This window comes from Drosophila ananassae, chromosome 2R (assembly GCF_017639315.1).
Source record: "Drosophila ananassae strain 14024-0371.13 chromosome 2R, ASM1763931v2, whole genome shotgun sequence".
Classification (NCBI taxonomy): Eukaryota; Metazoa; Arthropoda; class Insecta; order Diptera; family Drosophilidae; genus Drosophila; species Drosophila ananassae.
Genome location: NC_057928.1, coordinates 25,990,377 through 26,010,683, shown reverse-complemented (window position 1 = coordinate 26,010,683; position 20,307 = coordinate 25,990,377). Strand labels below are relative to the sequence as shown.

The following is a 20,307-nucleotide window of genomic DNA, read 5'->3' as shown; positions in this document are numbered from 1 at the left end:
CAGAATTTAAAAAAATAATGGTATTTCACTAAATTGGTATCTTGTGGTATTTCTGTGGAGCCGATATATACCAGTTGGATAAATGGTGGTATATACCATGAAGTACAAAAATACTGTTACCTAAATTTGAGGTGGGAAAATACCGAAAAGTATTTACAGTACCACAAGCGGTCACCCTGACTGGATGCAACTATCCATCCGATTTTTGTTAAATTAACTAAGTAAATCAACCCGCACTGGACTGCGGGCGTGTGCGTATGCGGATTAAATAAATAGTAAATTGCCGTGCTGCGAATCGGTGGACCCAATTTAGCGCCGGAGTCCAAAATAATTGAAGTGCAATCGGGCTCTAGAATTGCGTTGTTGCGACTGTGTAGTTCTGTTGTTGCTCTGGGCTGGGTTCTGATGGCTAATATTAATTGAATTTGTGCTGCAAACACGCAATAATGCAATAATTAAACTTCCGCCGAACAGCCGAAGATTGTGCCAAAATAAAGTGAATAAATAAAAGCAGGTTTCTCTTGTTTGAGTGCGAAATTTGGGAGCATGCGTTGAGGAAGCCACTGAAACGAAATCCAGTGATGTTGTAAGCATTTAAAAATATAAACAAACTGCAATAAAAGATCCATCCGCATGAGGAAAGGTGTCACTGGGAAAGTAAAACCCAAAAACGACTAATTCGAGTTCGTTCTGACCCATTGTTTTGAGTTTGGACAAAACCAGTTTCTGGTATATTGCTGCTGGAAAACAAGGTAAGTAGTGGGCCCCAAGAGGGGTATACTAAGTATCTCGTAAATACTTAGTATCGGAGATACTCGCTTCAGATACTTTTCAACTGGAAAAGTCTTTCACTGTCTTTCACTTGCGAAAGTTACAGTTTCGCACTCCCTTTGTTCCCCTCCATCGGCCACATCAATTAGCGTTTCTGGGATCGCTCTCTGGGACCAAGAACAGCCCAGTAAACCGGTTCTCGTCTTTCGTTTCGGTTTGTCTCGGATCGCCAGCCAATTGACGAAATTCTCTTTCACTGGGGAATAAAAGTATACCCCTGGCACCCGCATCGTCAGCATTTATTTTCATCATCAGACACGACGGAAGCTTCCAGCTGCCCTCGTATCTACACAGCCAGAAATTCAGTCGTGGTTCTGGATCAGAAATAGATCTTGTTCTCCGGATTAAAGGTTCTTGTGAACTGCACAGATAGATGTGCACCACATGTATCTGAAATGTGGAACAAAAGATACAGGGCATTGTCAGGCACTAAGTAACCCAAGACCAAATATTATCTTGCAGTTCTAAAGATCCTAAGTAACCGCAGCCCTTCAAATAAACACACATGAGCGGCAGTCACAAAACTGAGGAATTATCAGCGTTTTCCTGTCTGTAATCAGCTAATCGGGACTTTGTTTGCAATATGTTTATGTACTGGCACTTAGATACGATTTGTTTGAAATATGGGGATTCCCCCTCAATATTATAAAGTTTTTATACAAACCCTTAATTGCTTAGTTCCTACAACTAAGTCACATTCGACAAGTAAGTATCATACTCTTGCTACGTGATTTGTGGATTAATGATGACGCTCGTTTTTAGGACTTGCAGTGGCTTTGGGAAAGTGTAGCAGCTTGCAGTAAATTCCACAGGCGTTGCACAAATTAAAAAAGTGTTGAAACTTTAATGATAACCGCTCCCCCGGACTCCCATGAGTAAGAGCTCGACTTTGTTGTCTTGATAATTACTCGGCTGTGGTGGCGTTCAGGGAGGAGCGCGAAGGAGTGACTGCCCGGGAACATGAAGTACTCACAAGCCTAGCAGGACGTCCGCCCTGGACAAAGTTTCCATTACGTGACAGACGCTGTCTGCGGACAGTTTCATTACGAAGCCGGGGGCCGTCTTCCCCCGTCCACCTTTTGTTGCGGGTGCATTATCCGACATTGCTTTGCTTTCTACTTATTGTTGCAAGTGCCGCGATTATGCAAAGTTCTCGGTCGTCTGGGAGGCGAGGTGTGGGCTGAGTCCCCATATTATCATTTCGCTAAAAAGTGCCATGCTTTTCTGGGAAGCTTCCAAAGCTTCGAAGCCAGTTAGCTAAGGTTGGAAATCGGAGCCCCATCTGCTAATTGGCCAACACAAGTAGGTGTTCGAATGTGCATGTGCCAGTAGAGTGGAGTGGAAACACCTTTACAGCCGGAATGCGGGCTGACGTGGCTCCAAATTTATTCGCTAATTTGTATTTGTCACATGTACATATTTACCTGCCCGCTGTATGTGCTCGTCCCACTTGGGGTTTAAATCATTTTCAATAACGCTCCATGCCTCAGAGCTTATTCTACCATTAGGCTGTTCGCTGAAAGATTTAATTTGCTCCAAGACCCAGAGTCAAAGTCACAGCCAAAGCCAAACACACCCCTTGGGAATTTTTAGAATCACTTAATTCCGGAGCCAAATTTGTTCGGAGTAATTTTTCGATTATATAGCCACTCGCTCGTGTTTCACGGCCAGAACATTTGGTTTTCATACCAAAACCATTTGTTTTCCGTTTTACTGTTTATTGTTTTGTGAAAATGTTTATTATTATTTTATCAGCGGGTCTGGGGCTGAAGTGCCAACTGGACGCGAAACATTTCCACTTTGTTATATGAGCTGTGAATTAGACTTTGATTTCGCTATCTAGAGTTGGAGCCGAGCTTCTTTATCGACATGTAAGGCATGAATGTAGTGTTCAGCTGCGCATTATGGGTCCAGTGGAGATATCTGGTCTTGTTTACATCCTCCTCCACACAATAACACATCAGCCTTCTTGAGCAAGTGCCTTTAAAATAGTCTTTTAAAATGTATACTCCAGATACTGCGTGTGCTTTTTAAGAGATATATTCTGGAAGCTATATATTCCTATCCAAAAATGTCTTCCACTTGAGGCCAATTTGCCTCATTTTCCATCATGAGTTCTAAAGCAGAATACACGCAAAGTCCCCATGGGATTAGTCATATAAATATATAAGTATCTACGAACCGATGTAAGACAAGCACCCAATAGTCACACCGACACGTAGACGGGCAGCGGAAATAGATTCCAACTTATTTGCCGAGTGTCTGGGACAGGTGTTTGTATTTATTGGCCCGATGTTTGGTAAACTTTCAGCTCATAACTGCCCAATCAAAAGGGGCCCTTCTTCGGTTTTATTCTCTGTTTATATTTGTGTAAGACCCGATTCCGATAAGGAACTCGGGGCCGAGTGCGTGTAAACAGGAGTGATTCAAGGAGCAACAAGCGTATTGTTAGGGCAGGGCCCTAGCAGTCTTAGTAAAAGTCGGAGTAAAGCTCCGCTAAAATAACCAAACGTGACTGAACTCCATAATGATTCAGGCAGGCCAGATGCTGTTCAATGAATGGACTCGATAGAGCCGATCGAATGTGTAGTTTGCCGGGCAGGTTTTCCATTGAAAAATCACGCTCACTACGCACACATCTCCGGGGATGGATATACTATGTACTACACTATACACAGTATGTACAATCATAGAGTTCCCTGCCATGACTCATGTACATTTTCATTTAGTTCATTAAAGCGGCGAGCGAAGGGAATGTAAACAAGTGAACTGCGAATGCGAACTTGTTCTCATGGATATGCACATAATATGGATATGCACTCCGCGGATCTATATGGTGTATGCGGAAAAGTTCGCTCCTAATTGGACAAGTATACAGTACCCACATTATAAATATGTTCTGGTTGATCAAATTATATAAATTGTTAGTACGGATCCCCAATCCGACCCATAGCCACTGCATATTACAATTGTTTGTAGAATAGTACGCTCTATTATTTAATGTCCATGACCGAATTACGCATCTTCCGTTTGGGGGACTCTGGTCGGAGGGACTCTGAATTAGTCACTAAATTCAGAGCCAAATGAACAAATATCAGTGAACCCCAGCGCCTGTATTTGTTAATTCTTATCGCCTTGATAAGAATCTTCTATCCGACAATCTGAGGGGACGGTTCCATGTGTTGTGCCTGTCCGTGTTGCCAAAGTGGATGGGATATCTCCGTTATGAGTTATTGACATTTTAATTTTAGGGTTTTCTCCCAATACCTACCCACGGTCTGCGGTAGAAACTGCCGCAGGTCAGCACGCGAGTTCTGCATTAGGCAACCTTGACAGTGAACCGATTCGGGACTATACTAGAGCCGGATTTAGAGGAGGGCGGTGATGGAGTCCATGCCGTGCTGTTGGGTGAATCAGATTTCACGCTGGACAGCCTTTCAAAACATTCCGCCTGCGACGTATTTCCGCCAAGCCCACAATTACCGTGGATGTATTGGATCACGACAACTTCAGCCCTAATTGTAGGTATTTCAGGTGGATCCCGTACCTGGGCAGTGCTTCATGCCAGTTGGTAATGATAGACTGGCAAAGAAAGGGCTCTCTTTGTTCAATGAAAGTGGTCTAAAATATACTGTGTATGTCATATCAAAGCCATTACGAATCAATTATTATGAAATCGGTGCATTGTTCCACCTTCCGCAATATAACTTGATTCCCCAGGGGTCACTCCGAATTCCGCCTTGCAATCCAGCAGGTCTTGTCCCAATTCCCACGTAGACTTGACCCGGTTTCTATTGATATTCTGTAACTTGGATATCATTGTCTGCATTACTGGCAACTTCTTTTGAAACCCGACTCTGTTTGAGCTACAGACTCAAAACATTAAGAATTAGATATTGAAAGAAATTGAAGGATATTTCCTAAGGGACGGCCCTCTAACCCACTTCCACCCACTCTCTTGTAGGAATGGAAAGTGAAATGAAAATGGTTCAGTAATGCGCCACAATCTTTGTTCGGAGGGGATGATCCAGCGGAAGTGCTTTTGTTTTTCTGCATACTTATCGTGCTCAGTAAATGGTAAAACAAATAAAGAATATAATGGCCGAGTGATGAGCGATGAGTGAAATATGTTCCAGCTCATTTATGCCATTAATATGAAACACCTCTCAGCAGACTCTTCGGGGGAATAATTAAGCTATTCGGAGAGCTCTTCCAAACAAAACCTGTTTCGCACATTTCTGCGGTTTATTGGTTGCTGCAACACAAAATATACTAGATGTTCCGTGTCACTGGTGCATAGCTAGACTGGTTCTGTTTCGGGAATGTCCTGCTCGTGTGTCCTGGCGAAAGTTTTTTCATGGAAGGGGCGAGTGGCATTGCTGGAATGCGTCTGTTTCGGAGCTCATCTGGTATGAGCTGATGGCATGTGTGTGTGGGAAGGGCGCCTGTCCTGTTGCTGCTGTCCTTTGGCGCCCTTCCTCGCCGCGACGTGTTGATTTGATTTAGGGACCTAAAAGAGGCGCAGGCGCAGCTGACGGATGCACTCCACCAGGCCCGTTCTCATCGAGAAGAGGAGCGATATGCCGAACCCCACTAGGCTGATGAGGAAGAGCCAGGGCGTGGCCAGCACCACGATGAGGAAGATGACCGTGTCGTTGCCCTTGGCGTTGGTGAGGCGCCACAAGAAGTGACGCATGGTGCTGCGCAGCTGGAACTTGGTGCGCCAGAGCCGGAACCGGACGCCGCCGAACATCCTAACCAATCGCCCCGCCTGGCCCAGGCCGGCTCCGACAATCAAGGCTAGTAGTTGCAGCACCATCAGCAGGTGCTTGGCCATCACACTCTGGCCACAGCGCCGGAGGACCACCTCCCAGCGATGCCGCCGCTGCTCCGGGAGAGCGGCCATCAGGCAGCCGAAGGCGCGCTGCCAGCGGGAGGACTTCCCAGGCCCGGCGACGTCCTTCAGTTGCATGCACAGATCGCTCTCGGAGTCGGTATCGGCCAATGAAGGCTGTGCAGCTGCCTTCTTCTGCTGCTGAGCATCCTTTTGATTCGCACTCTTGTTCAGATTCAGGTTCAGATTCATGTGCGGATTGAGGCCCATTCCCGCGAGGGGCGGCGGCCCCTTGGGGCTGTCCTCCAACAAGGATAGCATTGACACATCGCCCTCGTACGGCCCGTAGTAGCTGGAGCCGGGAGATCCCCGCTGCATACCGCTGCCTCCGACACTGCCTCCGCTGCTGCTGCCGCCACCAAGAGCCACTCCGCCGGCTCCGCCTGCCAGTATGCGCTGGGCCATTATCAGGGGCGGCGGCAGGGACTCCAGGCCCGCCTCCTCGGCGAGGGAGCGCTGGCGACTGATCGAGCGCATTAGGGGCTTGGTGGGCGTGTGGGCCAGGTAGGGCATCCCGTTGAGGCCATCCGCCCCCGGACCGAAGCCCCCGGTGTCGCCGTACTGCGGCCCGTTGAAGTTATAAGCACCGGCGCCAAATCCTCCCGGGCCGGCTGTGAAGGGCGAACGATGCTTGTGCATGGCTACTCACTTTCCGAATCGCGATCTCTTGCTGCTCCTGCTGCTCTGCTGCTGTAGGGGATTGGATCTGGCTAAATTTTGAGGTAACCGCTCTTTCGGGATCGGTAGATTCCCGGGTACTTATGGAGCTGCTTTCAATTTCTGGCTGTGTTGAAATTTATCTACGTTCTGACAGTGCTAGCTTGAGATTTGACGTGCTCGAATAATCTGAGCGGGAAAATCCTACTGCGATAGGGTACTTGGAGCTTTATAGATTCTAGATCGAATGGTTCTAGCCATCTTGGAATGGTTTGGGCGAAATACTGTCTCTGTTTCCATTATGGAACCAATCTTTTTAAAAGATACTGCCAGTCGCCACTCTCGAGCCATGGGTTTATTCACAGTGCAAACACAATGCAGATTAAAGCCAAGCCCAGCCTGATTAATGCAATAATTTTTCCTTTGTTCCAGTGCTGCCCGTAATAATCACGCCTTTGAGTCACTGCCCCGGACATCAGCCTGCCGACAGCCACTGTTAGTTCAATGTGATCCGAGGAGCAGAGGCAGCATATCACTCAGAGAAGTACCAGTCCAGGGTCTGGAGAACACACTGCCATGATGATGCGGCTACTCCTCGTCGCCTGCCTAGTCCAGCTGGCTGTGGCTCAGGCGGAGCTGCGGAAACTGGATGGGCCCAATATCTGCAACAAGCGAGAAAAGTGAGTCTGAAATACCAGTTGCGACTGTGACTAAACCCGTATTTCAATTTGACCATAGCTATCCTGTGGAGGTGGTTTACACGGAGCTGCAGTCCTACCAGGAGCGCGGCTCGACCTGGTGCATGGCCATTCCGCCACGGTGCTCCACTTATCGGCTCAAGGACAGGGTCGTCAAGCGGTCGAAGATAATAACAAAGACCCGCGTTGTGAAGGACTGTTGTGGTGGGTGCTTGTGTCCTTACTCCTCATGGTGGAACAGTGGACATTTTTCTAAACATTGTGCCTCCTTTCAGATGGCTACGTCGCCAGTAACGGAGAGTGCGTGCCGCACTGCTCGGAGCCCTGCGAGCACGGCAGATGCATCGCCCCCGAGAAGTGCAAGTGCGACCATGGCTACGGAGGACCCGCCTGTGACATAAGTACGTCAGTTGTTCCCCATTAACCCTCGAACTTGTTTTCGTGCCTAAATGTTCTTTGTTGCCACTTGTACAATGGACCGCCTTGTGGTTAGGAGACTGGCACTCTCCTGCCCGTTAAAATCGTCCTGTTTAATGCCTTAAATGTTCCATGTCCTTGCAGAATACTCATTAGGGGGAACTATAACTTTACTTAGTAACTCAGTATCTAAAAGTAAGGTGTAGTTAATGACACAGTAAAACTGCTTAAAACCCAAAAAAAAAACAAAAAAAACCAAAAACACTAAAAACACTGCATCTTACCATTAACACAAAATGGACTTGGAGGACAACGACAATGGACTGCCCGTGGGCCTCCCCACCTTTGGAATACCCAACGATCCCCTGCTCAGGGCAGTGTACGATCTTTACAGGCCGCCGGAAGACAGCTTCCGGCAGATGCAGAGCGAGCGGAACAGGGACACCTTTTCGGAGGCCTTTATCGAGCACGAGCGCGTGGGCACTCTGGCGGATTTGTGCGTGCGAGCGTTGGCCAAGCGCGGCACTATGCACATCGTCGATCCCGTTCGCCTCAATCCCCTCTGGATGCGCATCCACTACGACTCCATTGACGTGAACCTGCCACTGCGAGAATGCTACTTCGTGGAGGATGCGCGCTTCTGGAAGCGAGTAGTGCTGGCCAAGAGCAGCGAGCAGTGTCTGTCGCTAAAAGGCCTGGACGATTACGACTGGCGCGGCAAGGGCATGAGCATCAAGTACGTGGAGCTGGTGGAAGCATGCCCGGCATCTTTGTGGCCAGAAAAGGAGATGTCTGAGCTCGCGGAGCTGATACGGGACTATGTGCGCTGCATGGACATCCGGCACCTGCAGTCTCTCTCTGAGTTCTCGTTTCGGAGGCTGGAGAGGCACTCTAGCGACACTGAGCCGGAAGTGAGTTCGGAGGTGTCTGATGGCATAGAGGTCTCCAGTGACGAACTCAGCACCCCTAAGTCCAGGAGCGATGAGGGCGAAGAGGAGCAGGAGCAGGAGACCGAGCCTCTCAAGAAGACATTCGTCAGGGACAACACCCTTATTGCCTTCAAAGTGTCAGCGGAATTCGCCGACTCCGACGAGTCCACATCCGACATGGAGAGGAGGGAGGCGCGCCGAGATCGGAATGCGGCTCGTCAGAAGCTGCGAGAGTTAAAGATGGCCCAGGAGGCGGAGCATGAGCAGCGCAAGCAGCGCCGCGTAAATCTGCTGAAGAGAGAGCCAGAACCACCGCCAAAGAGGAGGCGGCGCCCCAAACCTGTCAGAGGCGTCTTTGACATCACTGTGGAACCCGAACCAGATGACGGCGAGGACCAAATTCTGGACCACCGGAACAAAACAAAGTATCTGCAATATCTGAAGCAGTTCGATTACGACGAGGACACCTGCCACCACATCGACCTCAGTTTCGTGGGCCACTTTGTCAACCTGGTTTCGCTGAACTTGGAGTTCCTTGGGCCGGGGGAAGGTACCAGCTATCACAAGCGCCACCTACGGTTCTCGCTGAAGGATATGGTCCACCTATCCAAGGGGCTAGCGAAGCTCGTGAACCTGCAAATTTTTCGTCTGCGGAACAGCCACCTGAATGCCTTCAAGTTGTATCCCCTCTGCCGGGTGCTTCGAGCCCTGCCGCAGCTGCATGTGGTAGACCTTGGATACGACCAGATGACCGACGACTGTGGGCCCTACTTGGGCATCCTGCTGGACAGACAGATTATGCTGAAGGCCCTGGAGCTGGAGTACAACCAGCTGGACATGAAGTCGGTAGCAGCGATCGGAGTGGCCCTGCAGAAGACGACCGACTCCAACCTGCAGTACCTTGGGCTGGCCCACAACCGACTGAGCAGCGGAGCCCTGGAGCACCTGTGCGAGCGCATAACAGGCACCGAGCACGTGGAGGAGCTGAATTTATCCGCCATCGGACTTAGTTTCCCGAGGGTGTTCGTGGAAGAGGTTTGCCGCCTTCTGCGCAACCACAAGCCTCTACGAAGACTGGAAATGGTAGCGACACCCCTAGGCGCCGACTTGAGGAGGGAACTGATCTGCGCCCTGGAGACGAATCCAAATATCATATACTTTGACGGCCGGGCATGCAATTTTGAAGAGGACGAGGAGTTCGAGGCAGACATGATCGTCCGACGGAACTTAGCCATGACCGAAAACACCTACGTCCGCGACACGGCGCAGTTTCCGGATACGCTCGAACTACTGGAGCACGCCAAGAGTCTTAGGCATCCGCTTGTGACTCGGATTGAAGAGTCCGTGGCCCAGCAGAAGGAGTGCTTCAAGAACTATCCGACCTGGAAGAGCAGTCGGGTTTCCGTGGAGGATGTGCCTGTGATAGAGAAGGAGGAATCGGACTACGATATCTGGACTGTGTTTGCGCTCCAAACCCAGCAGAACTCTTTTCTTGTACAGAACTCCACTGAAAAGGCGGCGACAGTGCAAGAGCCTGCCTCCCAGAAGATAAGCCAGAGCTCGTCGCCCAGGTCAAGTGTATTCAGCTTCGATCCCAACAATTTCACCCTCGAGCAGTTTCGGGAGCATGTCTACCAGCCGGGTCCTGGCAATAGGTACAATTACTTTGTAGAGAAAAGAGACTCAAAATTCTAGTGCCTCCCCTAGACCGTCATTTGTGAACGTTGTCCTCCAAATCCAAATAAAAGTATTCATTTCTGTGAATGAAAGAGTCTATATTTTTAAGTAGTAAGTAGTTAAGTAGTAATTAAGAAATTAAACGAAAAATTAAACTTATCTAGTTAATACCCAAATAGTTTCTGCAAGGACATTTAGTCTTTGGACTACCAAAGACCTGCACCTCTAGAGTCTTCGTAGATGTACGCTATCCTGCTTATATTATGCTTTGTAGCTTGAGTTGGTGTCCTTTTTGTTTGCCTTTGGAAACCTTATCTTAACCAAACACCACCTACACCCCACGCATACAGAACACTCCAGATTAATCCTTTAGGTGCAAGCAGACCGCAGAACTCCCTCACCTAATTAAGTAATAAATGCAATCCTAACCACAATTGTAAATACCAAGAGAGCAAACCCTAAGGAGCAGGCCACTAACTGTCCCATGTGGTTCCCGTGGCCAATGGTCCTGTGATCCTGTAATGCGCAAAGTGTGAAAAGCACGCTGCTAATAATATTTGTGTCATCTTCGGCAGATTGTCCGCCGGGCAGGTACGGCCGGAACTGCTCGATGGAGTGCGACTGCCTGAACGGTGCCGTCTGCGAGCCCTTCTCCGGCGAGTGTGAGTGCGCCAAGGGCTTTGCCGGAGCTCGCTGCGCCGAGCTGTGCCCTGAGGGCCGATTTGGGGCGAACTGCTCCGAGGAGTGTCGCTGCGAGAACGGCGGCAAGTGTCACCACGTGTCCGGCGAGTGCACCTGTGCGCCGGGCTTCACGGGTCCGCTGTAAGTGCGGGAGAGGATGATTCTTTCACGCAAAAGGGTCATGGCATAGAGGCCAGGGGTCATGGAGAGTTGCCCGTAGATGCCCTTCCATTTTTCATTTTTACACACCTTTTAGTTTGCGACTACGGTGAACTTTTCTATGACCCCGGGGCTGTATGCTTGATTTCCCTCAAAGCCCCAATCTCCGACTAATCCTTCGCTTCAAACTAGATGCGACATGCACTGCCCGGACGGGAAGCACGGGGCTCAGTGCCAGCAAGACTGCCCCTGCCAGAATGACGGAAAGTGCGAGCCGGAGACCGGGGCCTGCATGTGCAATCCCGGCTGGACGGGCAACGTGTGTGCCAACAAGTGTCCGGTAGGCACCTACGGACCAGGATGCGAGCAGTCCTGCGAGTGCTACAAGGGAGCCCCATGCCACCACATAACCGGCCAGTGCGAGTGCCCGCCGGGATACCAGGGCGAGCGCTGCTTCGACGAGTGCCAGCTGAACACCTACGGACTGAACTGCACCCAGAAGTGCGACTGCGACAACGACGCCACCTGCAACAGAGCCACCGGAGCCTGCATCTGCAACCCGGGCTGGCGCGGCGACCGGTGCGAGGAGCGCATTTGCCCGTCGGACAAGTTCGGGGCGGACTGCAATAGTACCTGCGAGTGTGATATGGAGCACACGGATCAGTGTCACCCGGAGACCGGCAAGTGCGAGTGCAGCATCGGCTGGAGCAGTGCCCAGTGCACCCGACCGTGCACCTTCCTGCGCTTCGGACTGAACTGTGAGCAGACGTGCAACTGCAAGAACGGGGCCAAGTGCTCGCCCGTGAACGGAACCTGCTTGTGTGCCCCTGGCTGGCGCGGGCCCACCTGTGAGGAAAACTGCTTGCCGGGTACTTTCGGTCAGGATTGCGCCCTGCGCTGCGACTGCCAGAACGGAGCGAAGTGTGTGTCGGAAACCGGGCAGTGCCTGTGCACGGCCGGGTGGAAGAACATCAAGTGTGACAGGCCATGCGACCTGAACCACTTCGGACAGGACTGCGCCAGCGTGTGCGACTGCCAGAACAACGCCGCCTGCAATCCCCAGAACGGAACCTGCACCTGCCCCGCCGGATGGACGGGCAAACGGTGCGACCGGAAGTGCGATCCCGGAAAGTTTGGACACGATTGCAGCCAGAAGTGCCGTTGCGACTTCAACAACAGCCTGGCCTGCGACGCCACCAACGGACGATGCGTGTGCAAACAGGACTGGGGAGGTACTATTCAGGGACCTTCATCCCATTACCATCTCCCTCACCTCATCAAGATTCATGGGATTTGCATTTAAGAAAGACTTAGGGACTCAAAGCTACAACAATTGATATTTTAATGTAAACAGTCTTAGTAAAAGAATTATGAAACATCTAGAGAGCTTTTAGAATTCCTTTTTTTTTAATTTGTAACTTATGTTCACTAAAGAAACATTTTTGCGTAAATTTCATTTTCCAAATTTTTCCAATTGCTATTGAGTATATAGACACAGCTAAACACATATCCCCTTAAATATGTCCTGTAGGAATATGAACTACTAACCATACCAACTCATAAAAATAACCAATGCACCTGGCTCATTTCTTTCATATTGGAATGCATCCTTATAGCATGCTTCACTTTTGTTTGTTTACCAATTTTAATTTGCGTTTCTGGTATTGCACCTGTGTGTTTCCGTTTCTGTTTCGGCTTCTGTTTCCTCTTGTCCCGATTGAACTCGAACCCAAGGCGTCCATTGCGAGACCAACTGTCGGACCGGTTACTATGGTGAAAATTGTGATAAAGTTTGCAGATGTCTGAACAATTCCTCCTGCGACCCGGAATCTGGCAACTGCATTTGCTCGGCGGGCTGGACAGGCCCCGACTGCGCCGAGCCATGTCCGCAGGGATTTTATGGCATGGAGTGTAAGGAGAGGTGTCCGGAGATACTACATGGTGAGTGTTCTTTCCAAAATCATAAGGCAAACATCTAATTCTTTAAATTCCACAGGAAACAAGAGCTGCGACCACATCACTGGAGAAATTCTCTGCCGCACCGGCTACCTGGGTCTCACCTGCGAGCATCCTTGCCCAGCCGGACTCTACGGACCGGGCTGCAAGCTCAAGTGCAACTGCGAGCACGGAGGCGAGTGCAACCACGTGAGCGGGCAGTGCCAATGCTTGCCTGGTTGGACGGGGGCCAACTGCAACGAGTCCTGTCCGACGGACACTTACGGCCAGGGCTGTGCCCAGAGGTGCAGGTGCGTGCATCACAAGGTGTGCCGGAAGAACGACGGCATGTGCATCTGCGAAACAGGCTGGACTGGGACACGGTGCGAGGAGGTCTGTCCGGAGGGCTTCTACGGCGAGCACTGCATGAATGCCTGCGCCTGTCCCTCGGCTAACTTCCAGTGCCATGCTGCCCACGGCTGTGTCTGCCGAAGCGGCTACACAGGGGAGAACTGCGACGAACTGATTGCCTCCCAACGGATCGCTGATCATAGCGATGATTGTAAGTCCTGGATGGAGACTTCCGGTGTAAATATATCCTTACCTTTCCATTATCTGAAATTGCAGCTAGCCGCGCCAGCGTTGCTTTGACTTTGGTTTTGCTCACCCTGTTTGCCTGCATCATCTTCGCCGTGTTCTTGTACTACCGCCGACGAGTGTCCAATCTCAAGACTGAGATTGCCCACGTCCACTACACCCACGACGCGAACACCCCCGGCTGGCCACCGGCTAACCACAACTTTGACAATCCCGTCTACGGTATGCAGGCGGAGACGCGGCTCCTACCCAACAATATGCGCTCCAAGATGAACAACTTCGACCAGCGCAGCACCATGAGCACAGACTATGCCGGCGATGATTCCAACGCTAGTGGAAGAGGTACACGGAATCGATCTTTTAATCCATATTATTTTAGGAACTATGTGACTTCTAATGGGAAATTTGTATACTTTCAGTAGGCAGCTATTCGATAAATTACAATCATGAGCTCCTCCGCAAGAACTTGAACGCTGATCTGACTAACCCGATTGTGTACAACGAGTCCTTGAAAGAAGAGCATGTCTACGACGAGATAAAACACAAAGAAGGCTACAAGGATCCTGGTAAGTCTCAGTCAGCTATACGTTTGCCACCATAGAATTTTCATAACTAACTATGTATACTCCGCATTTGCACACATTTCGGCATATATCAGTGAAAATTTATAGCAAGATTTTGTTTCCCGAGGGTAAGCTGCGTTCAAGAGTCATTCATGTTGTGCTCTGTCATTTTTGCCATACTTGTCCAATGTTGAGAGTTGATATTCATTCGGCAATCTGATAATAACTCTGCTTTTTCATTTTCCTAGACGAATACGATCATCTGGACTACTCGCGCCCCAGCACTTCCCAGAAGCCGCACTACCATCGCATGAACGATGCCATGCTGAACATAAACCAGGACGAGGAGAAGCCAAGCAATGTGAAGAACATGACTGTCCTTCTCAGCAAGCCTGACCCTCCGACTGAGCCGGAGCCCCAACAAGAAAGCTTCGATAATACGAACTCCAATCTGGACAACGTATCGACGGCGTCGCCCAGTTCCAGTCCGGAGTTTCGAAAATAAGCTGGCTACATGGCAGCCATGCAATAGTTTAGGTATCGAACGAAAACTGAAGATCGAACCGGGGAAAAATAATGTAAAATTGATATTTTAATGTGTCTCTCGTATGTCGCGATTTAGTCTAATTTATATCTAGAGTTTTAGTTTAAACGTAAGTAATGTCATTCTGTGCAGCATTTGTCACGCACCCAAGTTTTACTTTGCCCAGATGGATATCTGCTCAAGAATTTGTAAATTATTACTTTAAGTCGATACCAACCAAGTCCCTATTTTTGTAAATGTCTGTTTCATTTGGTCTTTACATTTTTAACAAAAAGCATGCTCATTTGATCTATTGTCAGCTTGGACTAACACCCTAAGGAAAACGATATTTAATTAAGTACCTAAATATATATATACACCTCTTCCTGTTAAAATTATATGGGAGCATCTCCTAGAGGAGCTCGTTTTGATGAAAAGGTTGCAATAATTTTTAAAGGAACTATGCATATACAAATGATATCAATAGGATATTAAGCAAAACGTATTTATATTTAAAATGAGCCACATATATTTGTAGAAAAATTTTAAAAGCAACTGCATAACTAATTCATTTATTCAATGTTATCGATATCTGTAATACGAATTGGCCAAATTCTGATATTTTTAGATAAAATGTTAAAGAGTAGCTCAAATATTGGAATCTTTCGTGTCAACCCTTTAAAGAAAAACCTCTTCCTCTAAAACTATGTATGTTATAATTTGTATACAATCTTATGCTCATTTCATAGATGATGAAAAATAAATTAAAAATTTTAATTGTGGTCTGAATTCTGAACAAAAGATTACGCGAAAATAATTTAAAACTAAACTAAATTAAACTAAAACTTGTGAAGTTTATCGCAACTGAATTTTCGTACTATATCGCAAGCTATTTCTATGTCAAAATCTCGCATGGAAGAAGTGTGAATATTGATATTTTTAAAATGAAACATTTTATTTATGTGTTTAAATATTTATTTCAATATCGGTTCATTTTATTTAGGAGAAGCATCAAGTACAATAATGTTACAAAAAGGGTTTCGCTGCATTTGTCTTTGATTTCAGCTTAGCAGGTTTTTCTTCTACTGGACTTGTGGTCTTATTGTTACAAAGGATAAATATTAAATCCTGTGGGCATTTTCACATGGACACACTCACACGCTAATACCAATTTTAAATTACAGACAACGACCGATACGTACATGATTACAGTTTATAACTAGAAGCGTACTAATGAGCGCGAATGAAGGGCCTGGGCCTACGAGTGTCTATAATGGTTAGCTAAATGTATTAATTTTAATGCTTGACTTGTTCCGAGGTGCGGTGGGGCACCTGGAGGACTGTTTAGTTTTTTAATGAAATCTCAGTGGGACTATGAGGGCCTAAACTTTAGTTTTTCGTAAGTTCACGCTTAAGCAATCTACAGGTATCCGTGTCCGGCCACCTCGGCGGGAATGAAGCCCTCTCGTCCGTCCCGCGTCCGGACATAGAACCACTGCCTCTGGTCCTTGGACTCACGGCAGTCGCACAACGTCACAATCTCCCCCTTGTGCACGGCGATGCTCTCCGTGATGTAGTCCGTGCTGATAGCGACTAGAGTTTGCCGCTGGCCCACCTCCTCCTGCTGTTGCTGCCGGAGGAGTCGGAGCGACTCGGCCTGACTCTTGGCCGGCTTGTATGGTGGCAGGGGGGCCGATTGCGGATGCTGATGGGGATGAGGGTGCAGATGCTGGCCGTTCTGGCCGTTGGTGATGTATGAGGAGACGTTCGAGAGCCGACGCGTGGGATGGGACTGGTGCAGATGGGAGACAGGTGGTGGATTGGAATGCGACGGTTTGGTCGCCGATTTCTGCTGCAGGGTCACGTATTCGTCCTGGGAGGCCGCGCTCCTGGCAGAAACTGATCCAGAAGTAACGTTCCGCGTGGAGCGCAGTTGGGCGTAGGCCTTCTCCACCAGGCGCGGCTTGGATGCCGCTCTCAAGTACAGCTTGTCCACCTGTTGTTCTCCGTAGAGGGAGCTGGCGGTGCTACCGCTTTTGTTGTTGTTGTTGCTGTGGTGCTGGTTGTTGTTGTTAATGGTGGTGCTGCTGATCTTCAGCAGATCATCCTGAGCAGGCTTGGTACTACGTGGCGTGCGAGCACCGTCCGATCGAGTGCCTCCCCGCAAGCGGATCTCTTTCTCGGAGTCGGTCATGTTGCCGCAAGGTCGGGGAAAGACGTCTGCATTGGACTCCCAACAGGGGGTGTTTCTGGAGGACCCATTCCTAGCCTGTTGAGGCAGGATACCCAAAGGCAAGCAGCAGGTGTAGCCCACATATCCCTCCTCGGCGTGCGGCGTCTGGACGTACAGCCAGTTCTGGTTCTTGAACACTGCATTCACCACCATGCCCAGAGGCAGGGGAATCTCCAGCTGGTAGCCACCAGGGCGCGTTTGGTAGAGGGTGCTAGCTGTTGCCAGGACCACCGGGATGTTTCCAGGCGTAGCCAGGGAACAGCGTGAGAGGAACTCGTCAACGTTATGGATCTCGTAGCCGAAGCGTTGCACTCGATTGCGATCCCGGCGCTTTCGGTGGCGATGCCTCCGCTGCTGCTGTGGTTGCTGGGGGGCACCTGCTGTCCCGCCTCCGCTGGTCGCTCCCCCTCCTCCCTCCGAGGCTGCCACCAAGCTGGGCTCCGAGTAGGAGGTGCACTTCAGGGACTCCGCCCCTGTGACCGAGCCCCTGGTCTCGCTCGCCTGCGATCGCGCTTGCTGGAGTCGGGACGCCAGTTTTTTGCGGATCTCGTTTCTCTTTCTGGCCAGCAGAAGGGCTTCGCTGTGGCCATCGCTCCGCGGCGCTCTCTGAGGAGTGCACACGAAGAGCAATTCTTTGGTGGAAGCGGCGGTGGCCACAGGTGCCCCCGCAGAAGGACCATTCCTGGACACGTCCAGCAGGTTCTGGTTGCTAAAAAACTTCTGGTTAGTCAGATGACCGTTTGGAGGGGCCTGGTGGGCGGTGGGCGTGGTGGCATAGCCATTGAGCGGTTCCCCGCCGCCAGGCAACTGCTTGACTCTGTACCGCTTCTTGGAGACATCCAGCTGCGTCGGCACCGGCTCGGTTCTGGCTGGCAGTAACAGTTTTTCGGCGGGTTGCTTTTCCACTGCATCTGTGGGAGGCTCCTTTTGTGGCGTTGCAGGACCTGCCGGGGTCTGTGTCTGCTGCTGAGTCTGTTGTTGCTGCTGCTGTTCTCGGAGCACCCAGGTCAATGAAATGCGCGGACGGCGGAGGCTCAGGTTCTGACCCATCGCCAGTTGGGGAGTGCTCTTGGCCCGCCCGGCGGCGACTAATGGAAGCAGCTCGTCGATCTCCACATAGTCCGAGCTGTACTCAACGCTCTCCGGCTCCAAAGGCGCCGGTGGCGGTGGAGTGGCCGTGAAGTTTCCCACCGAACTAGAGCTGCTGCCGTTGGGTTGCTGAAGAATCAGGGAACAGGCGTGCAGGAGGTCCGGACAATAGGCATCTGAAAGATACTGTGGTAGAGACTCTTCCCATTTCTGTGCTCTGAAGATCTCACCTCTCAATCCTCGCCTGCGTCGTTGTCGGCGTCTGTGCCCACTGCCACCGCTGCTTGATTCGGAGCTGCTGGACCCGGAGCTGCTGGAACTGTCAGTGCTGGACGCAAATCTGAGTTGCTGTTGCTGCTGCTGCAAGTCCCGGAGACGGCGCCTTCGTCGTGCCTGTTGGCGTGCTGCTAACTCGGCTGCCGTTGGATGCACTGCACCCGCTAACGGTACTGGACGGGCAACGACTTCTACCGCTGCTTGGCGGGGTCGCTCTGTGTAGCTGGGAGGCGGAGTAAGTGGCAAATGGCAGGGGTAGGGAGGGTACTGAGGGGGCGGCGGTAAGAGAAGCCCTCTCCGGACAGACTCCTCGAGCACGTAGTCGTTCTCCTGGGCCTGCGGCTCTAATGTTCGGGAAGCTTCAAGGCCCAGTGGCAGGCCATCTTCTGGAGGGGTAGCTGGGGAGCCAGTCTCCTGGCGGTATGCGGGCAAAGGTGTGGCAACTGTTGATAGAAAATAATATAAATTGAATGATTAGGTATCATGGAATATTTACATAGAAGTTGAAAGAAAATAATCCGTTCAAACTCGATTACTTCTACTACTTTACTCTTTTAATTTAAATTTTAATTAAAATTTTAAAAGGCCTAAAGACGTCTTCCTCAAACCGAACAGATATCCCCTTGTTGTGGATTTATTTTCCGCCTTTTAGTCCACCAAGTCCAACCGAAGCATCACCACTCACCCACCACTAGCTAAAGCCAGCTCAGACTTCACATGGCCATAAAAATTCCAATTATATTAAAGATTCTTTCGAATCAAAAACAATAACGTGGATTGTCGTTCCAGCTAGAGATTAGCCCACCATGGCCTCATCCCGGACCATAAAGACCAGACCCGAGAGCCCCGATAACGACACCTGAAGCAGCAACACCCACATCGGGGGAGCAGGGAATATTTAAAATATTTGCCAATATAAATGTCAGGAGCTGGCGGAGATCGGAGCTTGGGGACCGTGTCTCGGGCACCGGGAAGGCGGAATAGTTTGTGGCCTCCTTCATATGCGGCTATCAAGGCCAAGATCAGCCGGCTCCAAATGGCGTGGCGAAGGTGAAGACACACGGGTGAGGATGAAGGCCTACACAGAGAAAAGAAGCCCCAAGTCGGGCTATTGTTTCGGCTTGGTGGGCTTTTAACGGCAGCCTTGTTACCAGGAAAGTTCGAAGTGTAGGATGCTGGGGGAGAGCGAAAAAAGGATTTACGCAGACCGAGAGGAGCGTGGCCAATAAAATTCCCAACTGATATGCTCAATGGCAACAACGTGCCACAAGTGAGTAGTAAAATGTCGAAACGTGACGGTATTTCAAAATACCGAATATTGGATTGAGCCAGTACTGCCTGAGCCAGTGGTGCCGGCTCCTTCCCTGCCCTCTCTTTCGCTTTTTAGCACATTCACACAACGTTCAATGAAAAAAGAAACCATCACCTGGGCGAACCTCCAGTATAAACGAGGCCTGTACACTCTCAGAAAAGTTATGGCCAGAGAAACTGCAATTACGCGCTAACAAATTGTGACATCGAAACATGGCCACGGGGAATGCCATAAGCTTATGGCTTCGGAAATAAGTCCAGGAATGCTTGGTTGCGCTCAAATTGATCCAGTTTTAAACAGAGAATGTAAATTGAAGCTTGGACGATGATAAATTTTAGATATATTTGAGGAGATTCGTTCTCTAAGATCCTAACTAATCACCTTCGGAAAGGACAAGGCCCTGAGCTTTGAGCTCTCTTTTTGAAATTCTGGCCTGAACAGCGGGCCAACTGCAACGGCAGCAATGCGACTTTAACGACCTTTGTGAGGCAAAATCCCAGTTGAGGGAGGAGTAGGTCGGACTCAGATTCAGAGCTGGAGCTGCACTTGGAGTTTGAGGAGTCGAAGGCGGACGGATCTGTCAGTCCGAGTGCGGGTTCTGTTGCCCCGGCCCTAATCAAAAAGGTTGAAGCGCAGAGATCGTGCGAGGATTACATGGGGTGTGACGACAGACCGGCTCAAAGTCATTCACTCAGCTCCGACTCCACCAACTCGAGGCTCTACCTCCAGCTCCATCTCCTGCTCCAGCTTGATCGTGATGCTGTGGCCTTTAATGGCCTCTACGTGAGACGTGATCTCCTTTTCGCACACTTGAAAAATTTAGTTGGAAAAGACTA

At 49.8% G+C, this 20,307-nt stretch overlaps 4 protein-coding genes across 15 annotated transcripts in view; 2 read left to right on the top strand and 2 right to left on the bottom strand.

Moving 5' to 3' along the window:
* Positions 1–136: 136 nt before the first annotated feature.
* Positions 137–15,338, top strand: LOC6507598 (protein draper). Of its 8 annotated transcripts, none has more exons than XM_032454713.2 (12): positions 137–752; positions 6,815–7,062; positions 7,121–7,284; positions 7,356–7,481; positions 10,679–10,925; positions 11,136–12,175; positions 12,678–12,884; positions 12,940–13,440; positions 13,506–13,817; positions 13,898–14,041; positions 14,134–14,166; positions 14,287–15,338. In XM_032454713.2, the coding sequence occupies exons 2-12, from the start codon at positions 6,959–6,961 to the stop codon at positions 14,541–14,543; spliced, it is 3,135 nt and encodes a 1,044-aa protein (XP_032310604.1). In that variant the 5' UTR covers positions 137–752; positions 6,815–6,958; the 3' UTR covers positions 14,544–15,338. The 8 variants fall into 8 exon arrangements, with proteins under 8 accessions (XP_032310604.1, XP_001955976.2, XP_044570766.1 ...); XM_001955940.4 differs by having other exon boundaries at positions 138–752; positions 13,895–14,041; XM_044714831.1 differs by lacking the exon at positions 14,134–14,166 and having other exon boundaries at positions 138–752.
* Positions 5,058–6,559, bottom strand: LOC6507457. The gene has a single exon (XM_001955937.4). It carries the CDS (start codon positions 6,362–6,364, stop codon positions 5,342–5,344), a length of 1,023 nt encoding a protein of 340 aa, XP_001955973.1. The 5' UTR covers positions 6,365–6,559; the 3' UTR covers positions 5,058–5,341.
* On the top strand, positions 7,490–10,190 carry LOC6507597. Its single transcript, XM_001955939.4, has one exon. It carries the CDS (start codon positions 7,794–7,796, stop codon positions 10,119–10,121), a length of 2,328 nt encoding a protein of 775 aa, XP_001955975.1. The 5' UTR covers positions 7,490–7,793; the 3' UTR covers positions 10,122–10,190.
* A 108-nt stretch (positions 15,339–15,446) lies between the features above and the next one.
* Positions 15,447–20,307, bottom strand: part of LOC6507455 — a 39,928-nt gene continuing 35,067 nt past the window's right edge. For 4 of the 5 annotated variants that reach the window (XM_032454714.2, XM_044714834.1, XM_001955941.4 and 1 more), the window contains 2 exons: positions 18,114–18,602; positions 15,447–18,059 (listed from right to left, as the gene is read on the bottom strand). In XM_032454714.2, the coding sequence (XP_032310605.1) occupies positions 15,982–18,059; positions 18,114–18,602 (2,567 nt within the window). In that variant the 3' untranslated portion in view covers positions 15,447–15,981. Of the gene's footprint in view, positions 18,060–18,113; positions 18,603–20,307 lie in introns of those variants that run through there. The other variant, XR_006507080.1, reaches the window with a different exon arrangement.